Here is a 22,203-nt window from a genome sequence, read left to right as displayed (position 1 = left end):
TCATTCGTCCTCATCCTTGGCCAATCATTGGAGAACAACGTGGCGAGGAAGTGCAATGCAGTACTGTAAATCCATGCTGTGTAATAAAAGATCAGAGCACCTTCGCTTGCTTAAGTAGTTGAATACAGCATTTCAGTTAGACATACCCATACAGTGTCATTCGAAACACGGACTTCTCTTATTGTAGCTCTTTCTTTATGATTTCACTGCTCTAAAACTCATAAAATATAACTCATTAGAGTATTGTGAATGACATTACTAATTCATAGGATTTCACAGCATTTGGGTGTTTGTATTTTCCCGTGGTCTTTCAAAATCCACTCTTAAACTCCAAAGTGTGTCCTAAAATACACTTCCACAAAATAATGGCATATTTCAAAATTAAATGACAAAACTGACAACAGTCCTTTCACCATTAATAATCTGGAATGATGTCTTTGGATCTGTATAACAAGTCCTTTTTTATGATGGTTAGTTCTCTGTACATTTACTGGGGGTATAGTTCCCTCATTTAATCAAATCGAATAAAAGGATACAAGACAACCATTTTCTTAAATAAATGATTTATAACTCACATTCAAATATGTCATTATATGTTTTTTTCTTAAAAAAATATCCATCCATGCAACAACAATAAAGGGGGGGAAAAGATACTTTTTTGGGTCATAAAATTTTTTCTACAGGAACTCACATCTACAGAAAGACCAAGAACATTCAGCACTGAGGAGGCCATTATGACTTCATCCCAGTCCCTTTAACAGACAGCAAATTCCCTTTTTCCTAGTCGTGAAAGCACTTCTTTCTGCTGCTCTGGCACAGAACAGACATTCAATAAAACCAAACAGGCCACGACTCCAAGCCAACAGACAGCATGGTAATCAAACAGGTCTCAGAGATATGAGTGCTGGTTTAGGATCTGTTGTTACCGTTCATATCCTCGTCAGCAAGTGAACACTGCATGGCTTGACAAACATGAACCCTGGCTCGGTATTTACAAAACATCACAGAGCAGGACAGCTGATTAAGATCCCCTTCCTATGATCAGGATCGCCACAAAGCACAGATTGGAGAAAAATCTCATTCTAATTTATAAATCCTACTGTACTATGGTGAATACAGGCCCATTTTCTTACCATTCTTTTGATTAATTCTTGTAAGGATATGCACAGAAAAATGGCCATTTACTTTATATGTGAGGATCAGCATGTCACATTAATAGCGTATACATTTTTCACTTGCACACCTTTACGTTTTGTATCTATTATCAAGCGTCCATGTTCTCACTTGGTGATTTTATGCTTGAAACAACAGAGGTCTAACACTTAAACTCCAAAAGGAATTATTTGACATTACAGTCAGAGACAAAATGGTGACCGTTTCTGTATAAAAATGATATCGATTCAATGGCCAATATTAAGTTGAAAAACAAAACAAAAACAAAGATAAACCTGCAGGATTAACTATGGAAACAAAGGGTGTGGAGGCAGTATAGTAACAATACTACACAGGTAATATCAGTACAGTATGCATGTGTAGTAGAAGACTTTTTCTTTCTCCACTAAGCTAATGTGGCCTGTGGTGTGCCAGAGAGGGAAAATAATTCACTTGTCACCAGAAAGGAAGATGGACACGGTGCAATAGTTCTATCTGCACAGAGAACACCCTAACTAACGGTAACTACAAGGAGACACTCTCCACCTACGGCGACAGCAACCAAGCACGACAAGCAAAAGGGGGAATGGTAGGTGAAGCTAGTACTTTTGTTTGGGTTTTTATCTTTTCTTTATATTCTTTGACTTGCAATGCTACATGTGCTGATGGTAGACAGTGATTTGCTGTCAGATTGAAGGGTTGCTAAACAGGCTTTTAAAAAAAATAATAATAAAAGACTCATGCTTTTGGATGTATTTGTAACAATATACAGTGCAAAAAAGGTTTTGAAACAACGTCCTGTAGGACTAGATATACACACTGTCCCACAGACATGTCTAGGGCTTCCAGTGCGATTAGAAACTAAGCAAAGGACTTTACTACAAAAAGAAGCAGCAAAATGAATAAAAGGCTAAAATGCAAAGTGAGCTCTAACTGAATTGGATAAGATGGCTACCGAAACTGCAACATTATTTAAAAAAGGAAATGAAGAAATTAAAAAGCATGTGACCTTGAACAGGACTTTTGACAGACTGTGGATGGCAAATGATGCCAATAGGTGGGGTTTGTCAAGGATGGGCAGGCTGGGCCTGCTATAAGCCTTCCACCTGAATTTTACAATAAAGCTTTCACAAATAACACTGAGCGAAACTGCTCCCTTTCTCAGGCCCTTGTAGGAATACTGCTATGGGGATCTCACCTCCCTAGACCACCACCACCCACAAAGCGTCTATCCTCCCCACACACCCACACACGCCCACACACTTTCCCTGCACCAACCCCAAACTGTAAAGAGGACCTGACCCTGGACTTGCCCTGAGTTGTGGCTGCCTGCTTAAAATCTTATCTGACTGCAAAATGTCAGTTGGCCACATGGTGGCGATGAATCCACAGGACACACAAACAGGCCCCTCTCCTGTTTCAACAGGTCATGCCTGCCATTTCGGTCCTTAAATTGCAGGCCAAGTTAGAGACCCTACTGGAGGTCACCTCCATTTCCCCTGCATGGCGATGGTGAAGCTGCATAAAACCCTCACGGCTGAACGACCGAAGCTGTTTCCTCCCTGGTTCCTGCATGTACCAATCTGCTATTCTTTTACAGAAACAAGACCATGTTTCTGTACTCCACATAAACAGTACGGTAATATCAAGGATGAGTGGGAGGGAGGGGTTACAGGGAAGGGGCGGAGACGAGTGGTGACTGCCATCTTTAGCTACTGGTTCTCTGCCCGGATCGCTTCCAAAATATTGATCAGACTCTCCAGTCCGAATACGTAGCCCCGGTCAGGACCGTCGTGCACTGTCTGGTCATCACGGAAACCCTTGAAGGTGCTGTGAGCGAAGTCTATCATGCGCACATCCACACTGGGCAGCTGCAGGAGCAGGCCATGTGGCTCCAAGGTAGGCGGGGCCTCAATCACTGGAGGGTGAGCAGGGTCCTGGGTAGGCTGCGGGGGCGGGAACTCCTTCTTTGAGGGCGGCAGCTCGAGGGGCGTCTGCGGCCACACTTCCCGCTCGGGCTCCTTGCCTTCGTAGATGATGAGTAGTGAGCTGGAGTAGAAGCGGTAGGACGCCTGGCGCTCCAGCACGGCCTTCAGGCTGTGCAGCTTACTGAGCATGGGCTCAAACAGGTCCCTGCGCAGCTGCGCACCATTGTGCATGAACTGATACAGGGCGTGCCGGAAGCCCTCGATAGACAGCCCGCGCCCATAGTACTTGTTTCGGCACAAATAGTGGCCTGTGTCCATCTGGTACACCTGCAGAAAGAGGGAACCAAAAGAGTTCAGTTAATTATATCCATGTCATTGCACTCAAAACAACAACAACAACAACAACAACAACACCCAGCACACACCAAAAAAAAAAAAAAAAAAAAAAGAAGAAGAACAAACAACGAAACCCACCCACTAAAAACCACACAAAGCCTTGGAGGCAAAATACAAAGTTATGTCTAAAAACACCTTCATCAAACAGCAACTCAGCAAAACCACTCCACCCCCCAGCCCCAGCAGCTGCAGGTAGTGGTAGTGCAGGCAGATGCAGTCAGAGCTGGAGTGAAGCGGGGAGCTATAAGGGGAGCCATGTCACTCAGGCCATGCAGCTCATTTTTCACTACGCTGCCCTTGTCAAGGCACCAGGATTAGAAAAGAGTAAAGCAGGGGGATGATGCAAACACAGGACTGCACAACAGCAAGGCTGTGGACAGGGCTGCTCTCACACTCTCTCTCTCTCACACACACACACACTCACATGCATGCGTGCACACACATACACACTCACATGCATGCATGCACACACACATGCATGCGTGCACACACACGCACACACACACATGCATGCGTGCGCGCGCACACACACACCCTTACACACTCGCATGCATGCGCGCGCGCGCACACACACCCTTACACACACCCTTACACACTCGCATGCATGCGCGCGCACACACACCCTTACACACACCCTTACACACTCGCATGCATGCGCGCGCACACCCCCTTACACACTCGCATGCATGCGCGCGCGCACACACACCCCCTTACACACTCGCATGCATGCGCGCGCGCACACACACCCCCTTACACACTCGCATGCATGCGCGCGCGCACACACCCCCTTACACACTCGCATGCATGCGCGCGCGCACACACCCCCTTACACACTCGCATGCATGCGCGCGCGCACACACCCCCTTACACACTCGCATGCATGCGCGCGCGCACACACCCCCTTACACACTCGCATGCATGCGCGCGCGCACACCCCCTTACACACTCGCGTGCATGCGCGCGCACACCCCCTTACACACTCGCGTGCATGCGTGCGCACACACACACCCACCCTTACACACTCGCGTGCATGCGTGCGCACACACACACCCTTACACACTCGCGTGCATGCGTGCGCACACACACCCTTACACACTCGCGTGCATGCGTGCGCACACACACACCCTTACACACTCGCGTGCATGCGTGCGCACACACACACCCTTACACACTCGCGCGCACACACACACCCTTACACACTCGCGCGCACACACACCCTTACACACTCGCGTGCATGCGTGCGCACACACACCCTTACACACTCGCATGCATGCGTGCGCACACACACCCTTACACACACCCCCACTTACACACACCCTTACACACTCGCACACACCCCCACTTACACACTCGCACACCCCCCCACTTACACACTCGCACACCCCCCCACTTACACACTCGCACACCCCCCCACTTACACACTCGCGCGCACACACACACACCCTTACACACTCGCACACACACACCCTTACACACTCGCATGCATGCGTGCACACACACCCACCCTTACAGTCGCATGCATGCGTACACACACACACACACACACCCTTACACACTCGCATGCATGCATACACACACACACCCTTACACACTCGCACACACACATACACACACACACCCTTACACACTCGCACACACACACCCTTACACACTCGCATGCATGCGTGCACACACACACCCACCCTTACACTCGCATGCATGCACACACACCCACCCTTACACTCGCATGCATGCACACACACACACACACACACAAAAGCGCAACTACACGGACAAGCATACACAGACGCACGCGCCCACACACTTGCGCACATGCAACGGATCCAATAAAGATTGCAGATGCAATCTAATACTGTGCAGGTAGGTCATGCTACCTGTACCATATTGTCCTCAAGATGTCTAAATGCATGCAGTCTGAGCTGGAACAGCTGAGCAAATAACCAAACAGCTGAGCAAATATTTTTAAGCTGCAAACTAGGGTCTGAGCAATATATATTGCATGGCCATTAACGCCAGCTAATATTACCATAGCAATACACCAGCCAAGTTCTTTGGATTTTTATTTTATGTTTAAGTGGATTGTTTTTAATTGATGTGATTTAAGACTGTGTTTCTGCCATTTTTCAAATCTAAAAATATGTTTATTATGTGACTGTTTTACTGTTTTGCACTCAGACCACTTTCCCTACAGTATACTCCCTAGGGGGGAGACTGTGAGAACAGAGGCAACAATGCTTAGTATACTGCTACAGACACTTCTCTCCCGGCGTACTGCTACATTGAGGCCCCATCCAAATGCCCCCCCCCAATCCAGCTGGTAGACACCAAGTCCCCACTCTGATGTTGCTACTGCGGATCCCCCACCCAGTCTATTTTCTGACGGTGTTCAACCACCATCCTCAGATGACACATAAGCAGCCACCAAACATACAGTATTATGTTACCTATACTCGTCAGTGTGCCCAGGTCTGTTACTGTCAATATCTGTTGTGCTTAACATTCTGTGCATTTACTACACTGTTATTTCTTTTCATTCATTTCTTCTGTACTGTCCTGCTGTACTGTAGTGTTGCACCGTGGACCATAAGAAACGACATTCCAATATAAACTATACTATGTATACATGCTCCAGTGTATACTAAGCATATGTAGGAATGAAAAGAAAACCTAAATTTGAAATGTGAGCTCTCACACACACACACACACACACACACACACACACACACACACACACAGCGTGCCCACCTGCATCCCGCACACTCGCACACCCAGAGTGGCAGAGGTGCTCTGCTCACACTTCTTCATCTGGCGAGCAGCTTTCTCCTCCGATGCATCGTCTCCATGCTGCCGCGTGCCCATCTTCAGGTCCAGTATACAGGGATAGCTGAAGTGGTGCACCACATTCTCCAGGAGCAGGAATTCTGATAGAATTCCAAGTCAAGGAACAATACTTTCGCACAAAATTTTCACATGCATGTCTAAAGCCAGTGGAAGAATGCCATCAAACATAAAATCAGTGACTAGATTTGAAATGTATCAATCACACAAATGGTTTCTTTTCAGAACTGGCATGTCTGGTTCTTCTAGCCTCAGTATAGAGGCATCACCACAAGGGAATCTGTCCTTAATTCTAAATCCTCCATCAAAACTCCCAACAGTAGACAACCACTGCTAACACACTAATCCACTAGCCTAAATACTCTTCATTACTTAATTTAGAAACAAGCACAAATTGTCACCTAGTTCAGATATCTAGTCTACTATTTCAAATTTCTGGGGCACTCTCAGTAAATCGAGCTGCCTGTTGTGACTAGCTGGCCAAACTGGTACTCAGTGTGCAGTTGGGTCATTCGGGGACGCGGGCCATCAGTTGATTATCAAGGTGTGTCAATTTTCTCATTTCTGGCCTTTGCTGCTAAAAGCTAAACAAGCCAGAAATGTGTGAGCAGCGGAAAATCTAATCTGGTCCTGTCTCCAGTTTCTGCAGCTGTGTAGGGCTATAGAGCTCAAGTGAATGATGGCATTCAGACAATGACAGGAGACCACCAGGTACGAGCTGAACTCCCGGCTTGGTGAGCTGCAGCTTCAGAGACTGCAGAGGGTGAGTGAGGACATACCTGCTCCCTCTCTCCTCTCTGCTCTCTTCGTGGTTAGTTTCAGTAGGAGGGCCTGACACTGAAATTAGAACGATCTTCTGATATCAACATCAACCTCTGCAGCATGATTTGTTATGGAAAGTCCAGCCACCTGACATGGGACCAAAAAACCCCCAAAACAAAGCAAACAAAAACAATTTAACCCCCCCCCCCCCCCATACACACACACACAGCTGGGTAAGTCTCATGTTACACTGTTTGTCCTTCTTTCCATGGCCTCTGACCCTACAGGTCAGATAGGCGATACAAAAATGAGAGATGTCTCCCCCCCCCCCCCCATTCTTCTCAATCAGGAAAGACGGCTGGTCTGGAGTGAAGCAGGATACTGTAGAGTTTCCTCTCTTTGGACTCGGATCGCATGCGGCTGAGCTGCTGCTTGTGGCAGCGCAGGCTCCACGGGTTGTGGCTGATCTTCTCCGAACTCAAGCCGCTGTTGCTGTCCAGCATCTGGAAGGGCACATCCGAGTGGATCTGCAGCTCGATACGAGGGCTCTTCAGCTCCTGCAGACTGTGTGTGGGTGTGAAAAAGAGAGACAGAGAGAAAGAGAGAGTGTGAGTGTGGGTGTGAGAGTGTGAGAGAGAAAGAGGTGGACAGAGGTTACCAGGCTGCAAGGTTTATGGACATGTCTTAAAACGTTTCCCTAATCTACTTTTCTCATTTCCTCTCCTTGTCTCATTCAATGTAAACAAGTGAATAAGGACAGGAAGGAGATAAAAAAAAAAAAATGTGAACACCTCACCTCTAAATTAAAACTTCACATACATAAACTAACCAAGTCTGATTGGGACCAGACTCTCATTTCTCACTCTTTTGAACATATCTTGTAAATATATGTAGGTTACAAAGCAGTTAATGAATAATCCACAATAGTCACTAAATAATATGCATTAAGATTAAAAACTAGATAATAAGCCTGGAGTGTAGAAGGTCAAAGTGAAAATTCCTTATAAGAAAACCGAAAGGATCTCACATAGGATCATTATGCATAGCTGAAGTCTGAAAATGCAAATCTAAGTCAAAGAATATCCCATGATGCATCCCTACTGAAGGAGACATCTAAAGGATATATTAGCCTCTACTTGTCTCCTTTAGGTCTGGAAAAAAAAATCTGGAAAGATTTCCAGGTCAGGAGTAGGAAAAAAAAAGAGATGAGGATCTGAGCGAAGGAAAAAAATCAGGCTACAGGGACATATGGCAGGAATCCAATGGACCGTCACTGAATGCCACACTGCCTTAATGGCCGTGTTGGGTTCCAGCATCACAGTTCAGCAGTGCTGAAATGGGAGTGAGTGCTGGGTGCTACAACTTGCACTGCGGGGATAAGCCTTACAGTAGCCTCCTTCAAAAACCCTCTCTCCCTCTCTCTCTCTCGCCCTCTTTCCCCTCACAGTCTGATCTGCACCAGCTCCGAGGTTCAGTTCCCAGTATTCAAATAGCTCAGCCAGCAAAACCAAACTGTACTGATGCATCCTTGTACTAAATGCAGATGTAAGCGTCACAAATTCACAAGCTCTGTGCAGAGCTTGAATGGCCTTTATCTCCCACAGTGGCTGATTGTCGAGACCGTACCACAAGCGACGCAGGGGTTGAAAAGCTGCTTTCTAAAGGTTTGTACAGGAGCCTGACTGTCAGCTGCTGAAGCCACTGCATAATGAACCTTTTAAAAGAATTCACAAACACAACTGTGCTAAGGTCTGGAAATGAGGTGTTCAGTAAACACCATACTTGATTCTGTTTATAATTACATAAAGAATGGCATAAAGTAAGGCACACAACTTGGAAGGCATAATTCAGGCTTGGGGAGAGTTTTTTTAATTACATAATGCTAAAGAGGAATACAAGTTAGTGTAATGTGGTGTATATGCACCTTTGTGATAATCCAACTATAACTTGGTGGGCACCAGGCCCCCTGTGAACATGACTGATGTAGCGATCAGGTTTGATGTTGCACTCCTCCACAGAGACATCACAAAGCTAAGTGCCTGAGGCAGTTGCATCACACCAGGCTGGAGGTGTGTGTGGGTACATCGCAGCCACTGAGGAACAGGACTCTTCTACAGCACAATCAAATTACCACTAGTGGTGATGGCGCACAAACTTTCTTCAAGCACACTGGAACACCATGTTCAGTTGAAGCGCATCGTGTATACCGCAAGTTAATAGCACGGTAAACGAGCCGGAGGACTTTAGCACACGTGCATGTATTGATCTACGGTGCTTTTGAGCTGGCCCGCACCGCTGCTTTAGCTGTAGTACACCAATAAAACTAACAAAGCCAATAAACATCTGCTAGCGGTGCACTATAAGCCAGTACCGTGAAGACACCGCTCACCCCCTGTGCATCCATCGCCAGGGATAGGGCTCACCTCTCGCTACTCTCGCTCTCATGGGTGGGACGATCCTCCTTGTGCTCGCTGCTGGAGCGGTGCAGGCTACGGCGGGAGTGCTTGCGCCGTGGCTGGTCACGCTCAGACAGTTCTTCGTGCTCCAGGTTCTCGCTCTCCACGTACGGATACGCCACCAGGTTGATGTAGCCGTCCAAGTCGCCCTCGAAGCACACCAAGACCACACCTGTAAGCACGGCGAGGCGGGACCAGCAGGCAAAAAAGAATCATTTTTAAAAATGCATAAATAAAACTGGGACAGAAAAGGTGCTTTAGTGATGCAAAGGAAGGTGGAGTTAAAAAGGACATCACTCCTTTTGCAGAACTGGGTTGCTGTGCTTGAAAAGTCCAGGTGCAAAAAGAGTAACCTTGCGGCACGCAGCCATAAAACAGCCTGCCTGTTTAGTAGCGCTAAGTGCAGAGAGTAAAGATTGATGTTCTAACACACGCCTCAGCAAGAGAAACCCTAAATATCTGGGATTCAGACAGAGTCCCAGCAAATGGCTTTGTTCGGAAAACGGGCATGTATCCCAGGCAAGCTCGCCAGGGAAGGGGATGCACTTTTACATGACGTCAGCCTGATTGATGGTGCAATAACAAGCTTCTGGCGTCAGCGGAGAGAAAGACGAGACACTTGGGCAAGGGAGTGGGAAACCCAAGACAGGCGGCGAGCCTGCTGACCTTCGGCCCTGCAGCACCCCGCTCCATGTGCAGTGATGTCAGTGCCGTTACAGGAGCTAATGAATGGAGACAGTGCTGATGTCAGAGCAAAAGCAGCATCCATCAGGGACAGCGTGTATGCGTGCGTTTGGGTGTGTTCACGTTCCCTGGCAACCACATTTATGAGCCAGTGATATAGGTTGCTGCAACACTGGGCTAATTCAGGAAGGGATCAGTTTGATGGGCATTAAGGATTTAGCATTTGGCTTGTTTTGCAGAGGCCTTGCAAAGACACATGGTGCTCTCGTTGCGAGGCGATGCCTGGCCCCGGCCTGCTCCCGGCCTGCTCCACACACAATGGGAGGCGAATTTTAGCCGCACATGGGCAGGGTAGTGCCTACACAGGGTGATCAAAGGTCCAGGCCTTTGTAGGGTACAAAAATAAATGGAAGAATAGATGGTGCATGGTTCAAATCGGGCTTTGAAGCATAGAGTGGCACAGAAGCTTTCATCACCTGGCCTTGATGTGTTCAGCGGCAGTGCTTAGCCTTAAGTGAAAGCGTATACAGGCCAGGGAAAGACCGAGAGATGAGCCAAAAAACACACTACCAGTGCTCCCACTTCCTCTTTACCATAACGCAGCTGACACAGACATTAAACATGACAGAAAGGGAAACAAGACCACACATGACTGGCTGCAATTGTTAGAATGGATGCCAGGATGCTTTCTAATGAAAACCATCCGGAAGCAAACAGAACTGGAAGCTTTACAAACCTGTCCACACTCCGAATAACAACTGGACTAAAATGAGTGCCATTAAACACCTTTAAAAGTGGTCTCCATAAATTGTGGTTTTAATCCAAGAAGCTATTCATTTTCCTCTCCAGCAACAACACTCTGGCAAGCATGTGCAGGCATCTTGTCTGAATCAGATTCTTGGAGCATGCACCCACCAATGAAACCAAAATGCAAAACCAGTGCAAGACACAAACATTTTGTAAGATTTTACAACTGAAAAGGAAACTAAATCAGATGTTGACCAATATCAGGATTCATGTAGCATGGGAATAAGATGTGTTGTACCTCCGCCACCCCACGTGCCTCGTCTAACTACTCTCCGCCCCTCTCCTATTTATAGTTAGAAGAGGCACTTTACTCCATTTCACACATGCCTCCAAGGTTTGCATCCAATTCTTCCAAGCTTGGTGTCATGCACAAACAATGCCAAGCCTTTAGCTCACGGGGACAGCCCTATTTTTAATCGCCTGCACGGCCGCCCTCATCGAGGGGTAAATTTGAACGGGTGGAAAAAAAAATTTTTTAAAAAGGATGCAAAGCATTACTGAAGATGTATTTATTTACTGTGTGAGGGCACAGACGCTTCATATGGAAGGCATGCAGTGAATCCAACACCGTAATCCAGGAGAACGAGAAGGGGGTGGAGAGAACGGCAGTGGGGTGGGGGCAAAGGCCCGACGCTAAACGGTCTTCGAGAGTCGAGCGTTGATCAATGTCTTGAACGCTTCCACATTAGGTGGGCAAACAATTGCTACATATTAGGCTACAAACACATTCATATGATGCACATTTGGAGCAGAAGGTAATTGATTCACAGATTGTGACTACAAACTGGAATAGCCTGTGTCATAAAGAGACAAATGTACTCAGAAGATGCACAGCTAGTTGAAATGAAGGATTATGTCCTTTATGCTAACAATCAACAGCTGGGGATTTAGGGAGAGGGCTGGTACTAAATCAAAAGTTTACTGCATGGTGTATGTAAAGTATCATGTGACTCTAGCTATAGACGAGCGTCTCGCAGCCCCGAGCACTCTGCTGTGGAGAGATGCTAGTGCCTTATCAGCAGGACCCCGGGATGAGCCATGTCAGTGCCAGTACTTTTATTAGGCACTGTGATTTTGGAATGTTTGGCTGCAGCTTTCACCAGCAGAGGGGCAATAATCAGGGATCACGTTGCACACAAAACACCAGACGGCCCTGCGTGCGGCATCAGGCAGTGGGAGGGCTCAAGCATCTACACTGGCAAATTCCACCTGGGTTTGTTCCCGTCACTGAGCACTGGCTCTGCCTCCCTGGCAGTCATGCCGGCTGCTGCAGCGTCTCTGTGCAGAGCACCTGGCATGCGCCAATCCGTTTACAGCAATCGCGAAAGTAAAACAGGTTGGGCCTTCACAAATCACAGTGAGGACAAACACCAGGCATGGGGGCTGTGGGTGCTTTAAAGGCCGGATTGGGTGGGGGCTCTTCCTGCCACAGGCATGAGTGCTCTTGATCTTGCCTGCCTGGTCTGTTGCTTACATTATGGAGGAACCTCTGTCACTGCACACCAGTGACAATGTGCAGCAGCCTGTGGCGCTCAGCCGTCGTGGAAATGGTAGAGACGACACCCAGTGAGGAACCCAGCGACGAGCGCGGGGAATGATGTTTACCCGACTATCCCCCTTAACAACCGTTTCTGTAAACATGGCGTGCTTAGCCAGGAGGCTCATTTTTCGCACGCGGTCCCGACATCTGTTGTCCCTTTTAGCTGCTGCACTCAGTGTCTAAAAATGATACGGGCTGTGCCAAGGGGGATTACAGCGCTATAACTCAGCAGCTTTTAATATGACTCAGACATTGAATAAGCGTAGCCGGTGCCGGGGCCGAGCGGGGCATGCATACCCTTGTCTCATGCCCTACCTTTGTACTCTGGCGTGAACTCCTTCATCTCAGGTGGCAGCGATTCGTAGAAGCGCTGCTCACGGCTGATGAGCGGCTTGCAGACAGTGTGGTCGTCGTAGCGCATCATGCTGGTGTGGCCGCCCACTTGGTGGACAAACGGCTCCAGCGGCACGCCGCCGCGGCAGCCCTGGGCCGGGCCCGTGCTGTGATTGCCCGTCTCCATGGTGTGCGGGACGCACATGGCGTTGGGGGGCCGTGCAGAGCTGGGGGCATGGGCTCGGGCACGGGGGCCAGGCGAGCGTGGGGCACAGGGGGGAGGCGGCTGGGAGCGCACGTTGCCGCCGGGAGGAGGAGGAGCCAGCCCGCCGGCCACGCCAGCCAGCCAATTGATCGCAGTCCAGAGAGCGCCGGGACACTCCTACAGCAGCGTCCTGATGGAAGAAAGAGAAAGGGACGTCCGAGTTTGGATTAAACACAACAGCATCACAGACTAACCCAAAAGAATTAGCAAAACCAATTAACTACAACAGACAAATATTAAATCAATGTACAACAAAACAGATCTTAAAACCTAAAACACTGCAAACAAATCCCAGTCAAATAAGCAAACCCAAGGGAGAGGCTCTATATATCATTCCAAAAAGGTTCTTTGTTAGACAATACACAGCCCACCATAGCTATCTCCTGATCTGTTTGCCCATTATTACGTTAGCCTGCTCCTCGTCAATAGCACAGACCAGGAACTGACCCCTGACAGCTGGAACCAAATCAAGACACCACCTCACTCTAGCCTGAAGTCTGATCTTTGCCAGGCGATCTACACACTCAGGTTTTCTTGAAACACATCATTATATATCACACACACACCCCTACATGCAACCTTTACCCAAAGGCAGCTTGGCGAAACGGACGGTGCTCTCCGACATCCCCAAAAAAGCCCGGCGCCACAGACCACATCATTCACTCTTACACAATGTCATACAGTGAGTACCTTAATTGAGGCGACTGATGTGGCCACACATGGAATTGCATTCCAGGAATTTGGAATTAAGCCTCGGTGCGGTGCTCTCACACGTCCACAGCCTCGGGGAGGAGTGGGCCTCCCGCACCTGCCTCTACAGTTCCATATGACATCCACCTCGCTAGAGCCACCACGGTGCCCAGTGCACCAGGTGCACTGGAAAGTATCATTCCTCTTAAAGGCAGCTCAACAGAGGCCCCGTTTCACTCTGGCAGCGTTTCATTTAATCTGTTTTCCCAGGTGGACATACTTTCAAAGGGAACAGTGCCATGGAAAGCTTCACTCCTCTAACCAAGCGCGACACCCCCCTGGCCAGAGTGAACTCGGCATCGACCACCTTGAGGCCGGCGGACAGAATAAATGACGGGCTGCTGTAATCTCCTGAGCAAAGTGGGGGCGTTTTAATCCGGCTTTGAGACAGGCTAAGGTGTGACGGACATGGATAACAAATCCCTGAGCCACGCAGTCTCAGTGCTACAGAGACTTTAGATTAGTGACAAATCCTTCAACAAATCTTTCCACTTGCATCATTAGCTAGAAATCTTTAATAGTCTCAGTCTTCAAAAATGGCATTTGAGCTCAAGAGTAAACAACACCCAAGTACTGATTACAAAGTAGATGCATGAATGCACAGATCTGCATCCCTGGTATAACCAGAAACCGATTTGGTTGTATCAAGAACATTATTAAATTAATAAGCATTGTGGCCTTACTGCGCCCTTTTACAGTCACTGGAACACAACACACAGAGTAGACACAAACACTGTGCATGTAAAAAGCTAATTCTAAACATTAGATTGTAACTGTAGTCTAAATAGTTGCCTCTAAAAGACCACATGATGTAGGGTAGAACATGTATGTGGGAGAATAATCACGTACACTGGAAATAAAATCTAATGTTCACACTGATAATTTGGTTATCAGTATTCCCACAGTATGTGTCAAGAATGTATGTGAAAGCCACCTGTTTATCGACAAGACGTTGAATACGAGGATAAATTTTAGCTGTCCCACACATCTGAAGACCTGTGTTTAGACAAAATTATATTCTAATAATGGCCCAATTCAATAGAATGTTTAAATAATAATAACAATAAAAATAATAAATAATTTATAAACATTAAACATTTAGAATTCTCTTAAACCCCAAAGTGCTACAAACTGACAATAAACACTGAACAAATAAAATAAAGTAGTAATATAAAAACTAAACACATAATTAATAATACATAATACAAATAATACAATAATACATTTCATCGTCAATTTAAAAATACGAGTTTTAAGTAACTTTTAAAAACAATCCAAAATAGGAGTGGTTTTAATAGGGTCAGGCAAAGCATTTTGTAATCAAGGTGCTCTACAGGAAAAAGCTCTCTCACCAATGGATTATAATGAAAGCAATTTCATTGTAGCTCAGAAAAAAATAGGCTTCATCTGTGGAGCGCAGGAGCAGAGGCTGGTTGTAGCAGAACCAAAAAAACCACCCTCCTGTGAACTTTCATTTTGCTCTTAGCAAGAGTGAATCAAAGTGAACTACTTGAGAATTAAAGCTGAATTACTGAAGCGCAGCTCAAATATCAGGCAGACACTGTTACTATTAAGATGGATAGATTTTCAAGGACAAAGGAAAGGTCAATGAACCCAGCAATCAAGTGCTTGCTCCTTTATAGCCTGTCATTAAATTAACTCAATAGGTTTGATTACATTTGAATAATACTACTAAATTATATTAGTGCCAGTGATTTTATGCAAAAAAAAAAAAATCCATATAAAAAGTACATTCATTAATACAACAAATGAGTTTCACTTACACAGTTTTCTTCTTTTTTAAAAACCTTTTTTAAAACACACACACACACACAAAAACCTTGCCTCAGGAAATTATAGAAACCGTCACTGATTCCAGTTTTGCTGGTCTATTTATAAGGTGCTTTCATTTTTTATTCTTTTGTCATTTATAGCGAGGCTGCACATTCCCTCTGAGCCAAGATAGGCAGCTGCACAAAGTTGTTGCTGTTCCAATGCAATGAAGGTTACAGCAACACTCGTGCACAACAGTGGTCCTCACTTGCCACACACTCATGCCAAGGTTAGACAGCACAGTCGCAATCTAAACGAAACAGTGCTCGAACCAAAACAGAAAAAGGGTGACACTCTCATACTTTACAACCACCACACACATCCACTAAAGGAAGATCAAAGGTACAGCAAACTCCAAGGCCAATGTGAAAAACGATTAGGATAAAAACGTGAAATCAGCAGCCGCCATAAGCATCATGATGAATCTACTATTCAAACCACAGCTATTGACCTGGACCTGATCGGTCTCAAATGAGACTGTTTCTCAGAGGAGACACACAAAGCCCTTGATGCTCGTTTGGCAGTGGCATGGCTGACTTCGGCTTTCAGTCCAGCCACAGGAGCACCACCCCGCCAGGGAAGGGGACATGCTGGGTTTATCGGGTGCGGGAAAAACAGTGACATCGCTTCAGCCATTCCGTGGAAGCTTCTCAGCTCATCTTTCAGGCATGCAGGCCACAGCAGACGGAGAGATGAAGCTGCACGACTGCAGCTGGCCGTGCTGTATGAACGGGTGAGAACCCGACAGAAGAACTAAGGTGACAGCCGGGTTGCTTATGTGAACCAACCCTATATGTGGGCTGGGGGTGTTAGAGGACCAGCACAGTAGTCATGACTTCCCTTTTACCACATAGGTTTCATAAGCACTCTGCTTTGTTTACATTCTGTCGGGCAGAATTTTTCCGTTGGTCAAAGTGACAACCGTCAGACGTAACTTATAGTATGTTAGACTACCTTCTACTTTCCACTCCTACTTCATGCCACTTTCCTGTGTAAAATTCCATAGCAGGCTTGTCATATATTAAATGCAAAATGACTGCATCATTTTGTAGGGAAATTTCAAAAGATTGGAAATTGTTCTGATTGAAATTGTTGTGCATCAAGACTTCCGAAATGAGTGCATGACTACTATCTAATTCCAGGGAGAGTCAAGGTGCACTGGCTACACAAACCTTCCAGTCCTAAACCAATTTCCATTATATCAAGCTGAGCTACACTCTTCTACTTCTATCTCAAAAGCCAATGGATTATCAAAATGCACACTGACTGAAAGGTTGTGATGAAGCAAAAATCATATTTAGAAGGTGAGGGTAATATGACTGTTTTTAGCTGCACTTACAAAGACCTGTGCACAAATTTCACTCAGGAATGAAGTAGGAACAAGAGGCCAATGCTCAAGGGGGCTTAATATGAAGAAATAAACACCACTCATCCCTTAAACAAATACATTTGAAAACTAATGCCCTGATAATGACCTAAATGCACATACCTCCACTAGAGTAAACCCATGAGCAAGAAGTGCTGATGGTGTGGAATGTTTTGCACTTCAGGAATCGGGTCGGGACGTCTCTCAGATACTAAGTGTTCACAATGCAGCGAGGCCTTACCTGCATGTTTTCGTCCTTTGATTTCAGCACTGGAGTGATAATGGTCCCATGTTACAAGACATTAAGGGACAATGGGAACCTTTCGCTTCCAAGGAAGGTAGGAAAGCATGTAAAAAGCAATTAAGAGCAGAGTGTGGTGTCTTACAGGAAACGGAATCAATGTTCTAGGTTCTCAGCACAGTGTTATGTAAGATAATACTCTACCGAATTCCCGGTCCATTGTCAATACTGATCCAGGCTCAAGTTCCTAAGGGCTATGGAACATAATTGGGTTCCTCAGTTACAATTGGTAAATAGGTCACCTACTCAGTTAATATCACTGGTAAACAGGTTACTATCCTCATTTATTAACAATGGCAAACAGGTGACCTCTTGGATGCAATGGTCACTTAATGCAAAACACATGCTGTTCTACCTGGAAAATGAATCATTTGTACATGAGCAAACTATAGTCATAGCAAGTGAAAACAGTTTACCCCAAGATGCTCACAAATGACTTTGGTTCCACGAAAAAGGTGACAAAACAGAGCAGTTACTGAGATGAACTGAAGTCGTCAGATGATAGCAACCAAAAAAGTATTTACAGTGATTCATGAAATCTTGAAATGCATGGCTCCAGTTCAAACATTTACACCCGTTTCAAACATGACTTATGGCATACAATGCATTCTGTATCAATTTCCAAATCCCACCATTTTATCCATTTTCTTTACATCACAAAGATGTAAAGAAAAGTCAAAGTCTGGATCCAAAATATACTCACTCAATGTTGAATATACCTTCATGCAATGTACTAAAAAAATTTTAAAACATTTTTGCCATTGATTCAAACTGTCCTGCAATAGTAATTGCTAGGTGAACAATAGACTGGACAGCATTTTAAACATAAAAATGTTATTTTTCTGGCCTCAAGATTTCCACAAGTGACAGGAAGCCCAGCTATACACCACTTAAGGCAAAGTACACTTGTCAGTCTCATTAGGAACCACTCGTGACAATCAATACCCTTAAACAATAGTGAACAATCATGTCAGGAGAATAGCCTTCATTATTTAGCTTGAAAGTCCTCTTTTCAAGTTACCCATTCAACATACAATTAACAATTTGAATACAAGTACAACTGAGAAACATGATAATTATTCCTTTAGTTCACGCTTTTAGAATTAACATTTATTAAAAGATAAATACTTCAATAGAATCAATTGTATGATATACTGAAATACATTTCACTGAAATCACAATGAGAAAGACAATAACACAGGAGCCTTAAATCAATAGATGTGCTGAAACCAGGGCTGCCAAGCTCCATTGTCTATGAGCAGCATCTATTCCCCCTCTCTTAATTAGCTGCTAATCAGAAAAACTGATACAAGCTTCATTACAATACGGAGGCGCTATAGAAAGGTAGAACAAAGCAATGTAATGCCTTGGGCATCTCAATGGGAAACAATGTGACCCCATTTATTTGCTAGACCTCTCTTTCTCTCTCACACTCACACACACACACACACACACACACACACACACACACACACACACACACACACACACACCTAAGTACACATGTATGCACATGTCAAGCTTTTGCTATCAGTCAGAAAATGCAAAGCGCAATAAAACGCTATTGGGTAACCAAATGACATTGGCCGAGACGATTCCAAGTCTAATCTGCCAGTTTATTCGTTGTAAGCTGCACATTTGGAGCCTTTTCTCACATAACCCAAATCCATTTAAATGGCATCCTCACAGGCAGCGAGGTCTGCTTCATATTCACCCTGAGCATCAGGAGACCAGAATGCATCTCAGCCAATGTTCCTATCAATTCTTTAAAAAAGAGAAAACTCATTCCTTTCAAGAAGAGGCTCATGCAGTAGAGCTGCAAGCCTGATGGGGCTTCACAAACTGCAGCAGGAAGGACACCCTCGGCTATATTCTTCACACTTGACCTAAATTCATCCCTTCTGTAGTTTTCACGAAGAGAAAATTACGGCTCATGTAAGGAACAGTCTACTACTCAAAATATCTGACCTCAAGTATTACAATATGTACAGAGAGGGCTGAACAGATTTTTAAATAGTTTTAGGAGTGAGCGTTTTTGGCCAAACCTTGTTAGAGGCCATTTATCATTTACCAAAGTAGCATGACATCTCAGGAACACAGGTATCACGTTACAGGAGAAACCATGATACAAGGCCCTAGGATGGTCGAGAGTCTAGCATAACAACAGAGGCATGGGATGAGCACCTGCTGGAGTTTAGCACTTCGTGTTTACAACATCCACCAGAGTGCCATGAAAGAACGGGAGAGCAGTTTGCAGGCAGCTGACCTTCGGATGTAAAAGCACACCTTTTGAAACGGGTTAAAAAAGCAAACAGCATCTTGCCGAGCCCACGGGTCTTGAGTGACACGATGACGGCCTGAGTTGCTGGTCTTTTCTCAAAGCAGACGTGCTAGACATGCTTCAAAGACATTCGCACAAAGGAGAACTCCCAACCTCTCCTCAGCCCATTGCTGGCTGGTTCTTTTTCCCCACAAGCCCGTCAACACTTGCACTCAACTGGGCGAACTGTATATGTCACATCTGTACAGGGAGTCTGTCGATGCTGGGATAATTAAGAGGTACCCCTCTCTGGCACACGGGTCACTGTAGGGAAAGCTGTCGGCATGTTGGATTTAAACGCAACATTCGGTAAGGATAAGTCTACATGGGCAGCCAAATTACTTTGCAATGAAGGGATCAAAGGTCTGAAGGTGTGTGTCTACAGCAGACGGACAGAAGCCATGACAAACTGGAGAGTATGTGCTGCTACATTTGTTCGCACAGCACCCACTCGAGGGTGACTCATCGTCCTTACATCACCGCTGACTGAGGGGAGATGGGAAGGGCACACAGGAATGGGGGACTAAATTTATAAAGATGTCTCCCTCACCCACTGAGCAGTGAAAACCTTTCAAAATAACTGCCCTCGCAAAAACACGGCCTTTGATTAAACCATAATTCTCAAAGTGAAAATTACTGTCGGTAGTATTGCAACAATTTCTGTAGGCTGAAACGAAGCAAGTGTTCACTTAAGGAAACAGCCAATGACACTTGTTTCTAAATGCATCCTTGATCACAGCACCTCATCAGCTAGACTATGCAACTGCCTTATTATCATGCAACAACAGCGCTGCATGAAGACATACATGTGTTCCAAAATCAAACCAAGCAGAGTAGCACATGTAAAAATCTATTACCTGATGAGTGTTTTAATGAGAAGTTGCCATATTGAGGGGTCCAGTTAAACAAACAGTCTAGGAGGTGGAACACTTTGCTATCCACCGAATCACACAGTGAGCTGTCCGCTAGGCTTCAGCCACAGATGCTGTTCCCACACTTAGTAAACACAAGATGTCAGGGGAACGACTGGCACCAAAATAGAATCTTGGCCACATGCGAGTTCAGTTTAGGGATCACCAACATTACAGAACAAAATATTTCATTCATAGCAAATGTGCCTTTAATGTATTATTATTAGCCTTGGATTCATTTAGCACAGATTTTAAGGACCGCCTTTTGCAGTCCTTACTATATATATATATATATATATATATATATATATATATATATATATATATATATATATATATATATATATATATATATATATATATAGAGTGACTGACAGCCAATTTTTGGGAGGGAAGAAAAAAACATTTACTACAAAAACTACACAAAATATTTGGCAACTGTTTACTCCACACTGTGCAGTTTGGCCCCATAATAGTCGCATTTCAAATCCGATGTTCTGGAGTACAACACCAAAAGAGAAAAAAAAAAAACATCACTGTCCAATTACCGACTTCACTGTAAATAAGTAACAACAATTTATGATTCTAAATTCCTACCATGCAGCCCAATTTGGCTCAACACCAGCAAAACTAAACAAAAGCTAACAAACAACAACTAGTCATACTTGCCTAATCTTGCAATTCTAGAACAGCAACAACAGGGAAGCCAACCTGCCTTCATGGCAAAAGAAAAGAGAGTTTCTTCAAATCTAAACAGCCCTTCACATCAAGAACTGAATTCAGCGGTGTACGACCAAGCACACGTTAACAACTGTCCGCCACCCCCAACCTCTCCTCCTCTAAACACATCTTCAGTGTGTGAGGAACAAGAGAGCAACTCTGGACCAACTCTAGGTCTTTTCTGAGACGCTGGAGATGTTCCACAGTCCACAGCTGGCGACTATCCCAAGCTCAGTGTCAACGACAACGGTACTATTGCAATGGAAGGGAGGGCTACATAAACAACATTTAACTTCATATTAATCTGCTTTATCTCTTAAGATTTTCCAGTGTGCCCTAATGTGGACAGTATACCAGCAAATTAGATTTGTGGAGCTCCCGCACGTACATCATCCAACACTATGACAGTGCAGTACCATCAGATCACTGGCTATTTCTATCTGCAGGGAGGAGAAAGGGCAGCGGACATCTTCACTAAGCTCCAACTTAAGTTGGAGATTCACAGAAAGAATTTAAGGGTACAGGATATTTGGTTCACATCATTGCCTTTACTTGTGACCACTGCTATAAAAAAGGTACGTTGAATTGGATTTAAAAAAAAAAACTAAACACACACTTATTTACTGTAAAATGTCAGAGATTCTTAAGGTGGAGCTTAAATAAGAAAAGATGAGGGATCTCAATTTTACATGGCAAGAGACATGTACAGTAAATTAACAAGCCAATTAAGATGAAGAATAGCAAGATGTCCTTGAAAAAGGCAAACAGAAGAGTAAGAAAGTGTGCCACTATAAAATAGAACAGTATACATGAATAAGTATTCTACATCAGAACATTTGGC

The 22,203-nt window shown here is 45.1% G+C and overlaps 1 protein-coding gene across 6 annotated transcripts in view; it reads right to left on the bottom strand.

The window, feature by feature from the left end:
• Window positions 1–526: 526 nt before the first annotated feature.
• The window catches only part of ip6k1 (inositol hexakisphosphate kinase 1), a 31,354-nt gene continuing 9,677 nt past the window's right edge, over window positions 527–22,203 (bottom strand). For 5 of the 6 annotated variants that reach the window (XM_035520474.2, XM_081705687.1, XM_081705686.1 and 2 more), the window contains 5 exons: window positions 12,879–13,291; window positions 9,500–9,704; window positions 7,459–7,640; window positions 6,222–6,397; window positions 527–3,407 (listed from right to left, as the gene is read on the bottom strand). In XM_035520474.2, the coding sequence (XP_035376367.1) occupies window positions 2,865–3,407; window positions 6,222–6,397; window positions 7,459–7,640; window positions 9,500–9,704; window positions 12,879–13,101 (1,329 nt within the window). In that variant the 5' untranslated portion in view covers window positions 13,102–13,291 and the 3' untranslated portion in view covers window positions 527–2,864. Of the gene's footprint in view, window positions 3,408–6,221; window positions 6,398–7,458; window positions 7,641–9,499; window positions 9,705–12,878; window positions 13,292–13,851; window positions 14,533–22,203 lie in introns of those variants that run through there. The other variant, XM_081705688.1, reaches the window with a different exon arrangement.

This window comes from Electrophorus electricus, chromosome 22, assembly GCF_041902795.1.
Source record: "Electrophorus electricus isolate QZ-2024a chromosome 22, ASM4190279v1, whole genome shotgun sequence".
Taxonomy (NCBI): Eukaryota; Metazoa; Chordata; class Actinopteri; order Gymnotiformes; family Gymnotidae; genus Electrophorus; species Electrophorus electricus.
Note: the sequence above shows the minus strand (reverse complement) of the source record. Positions and strands in the feature narration are given on the sequence as shown.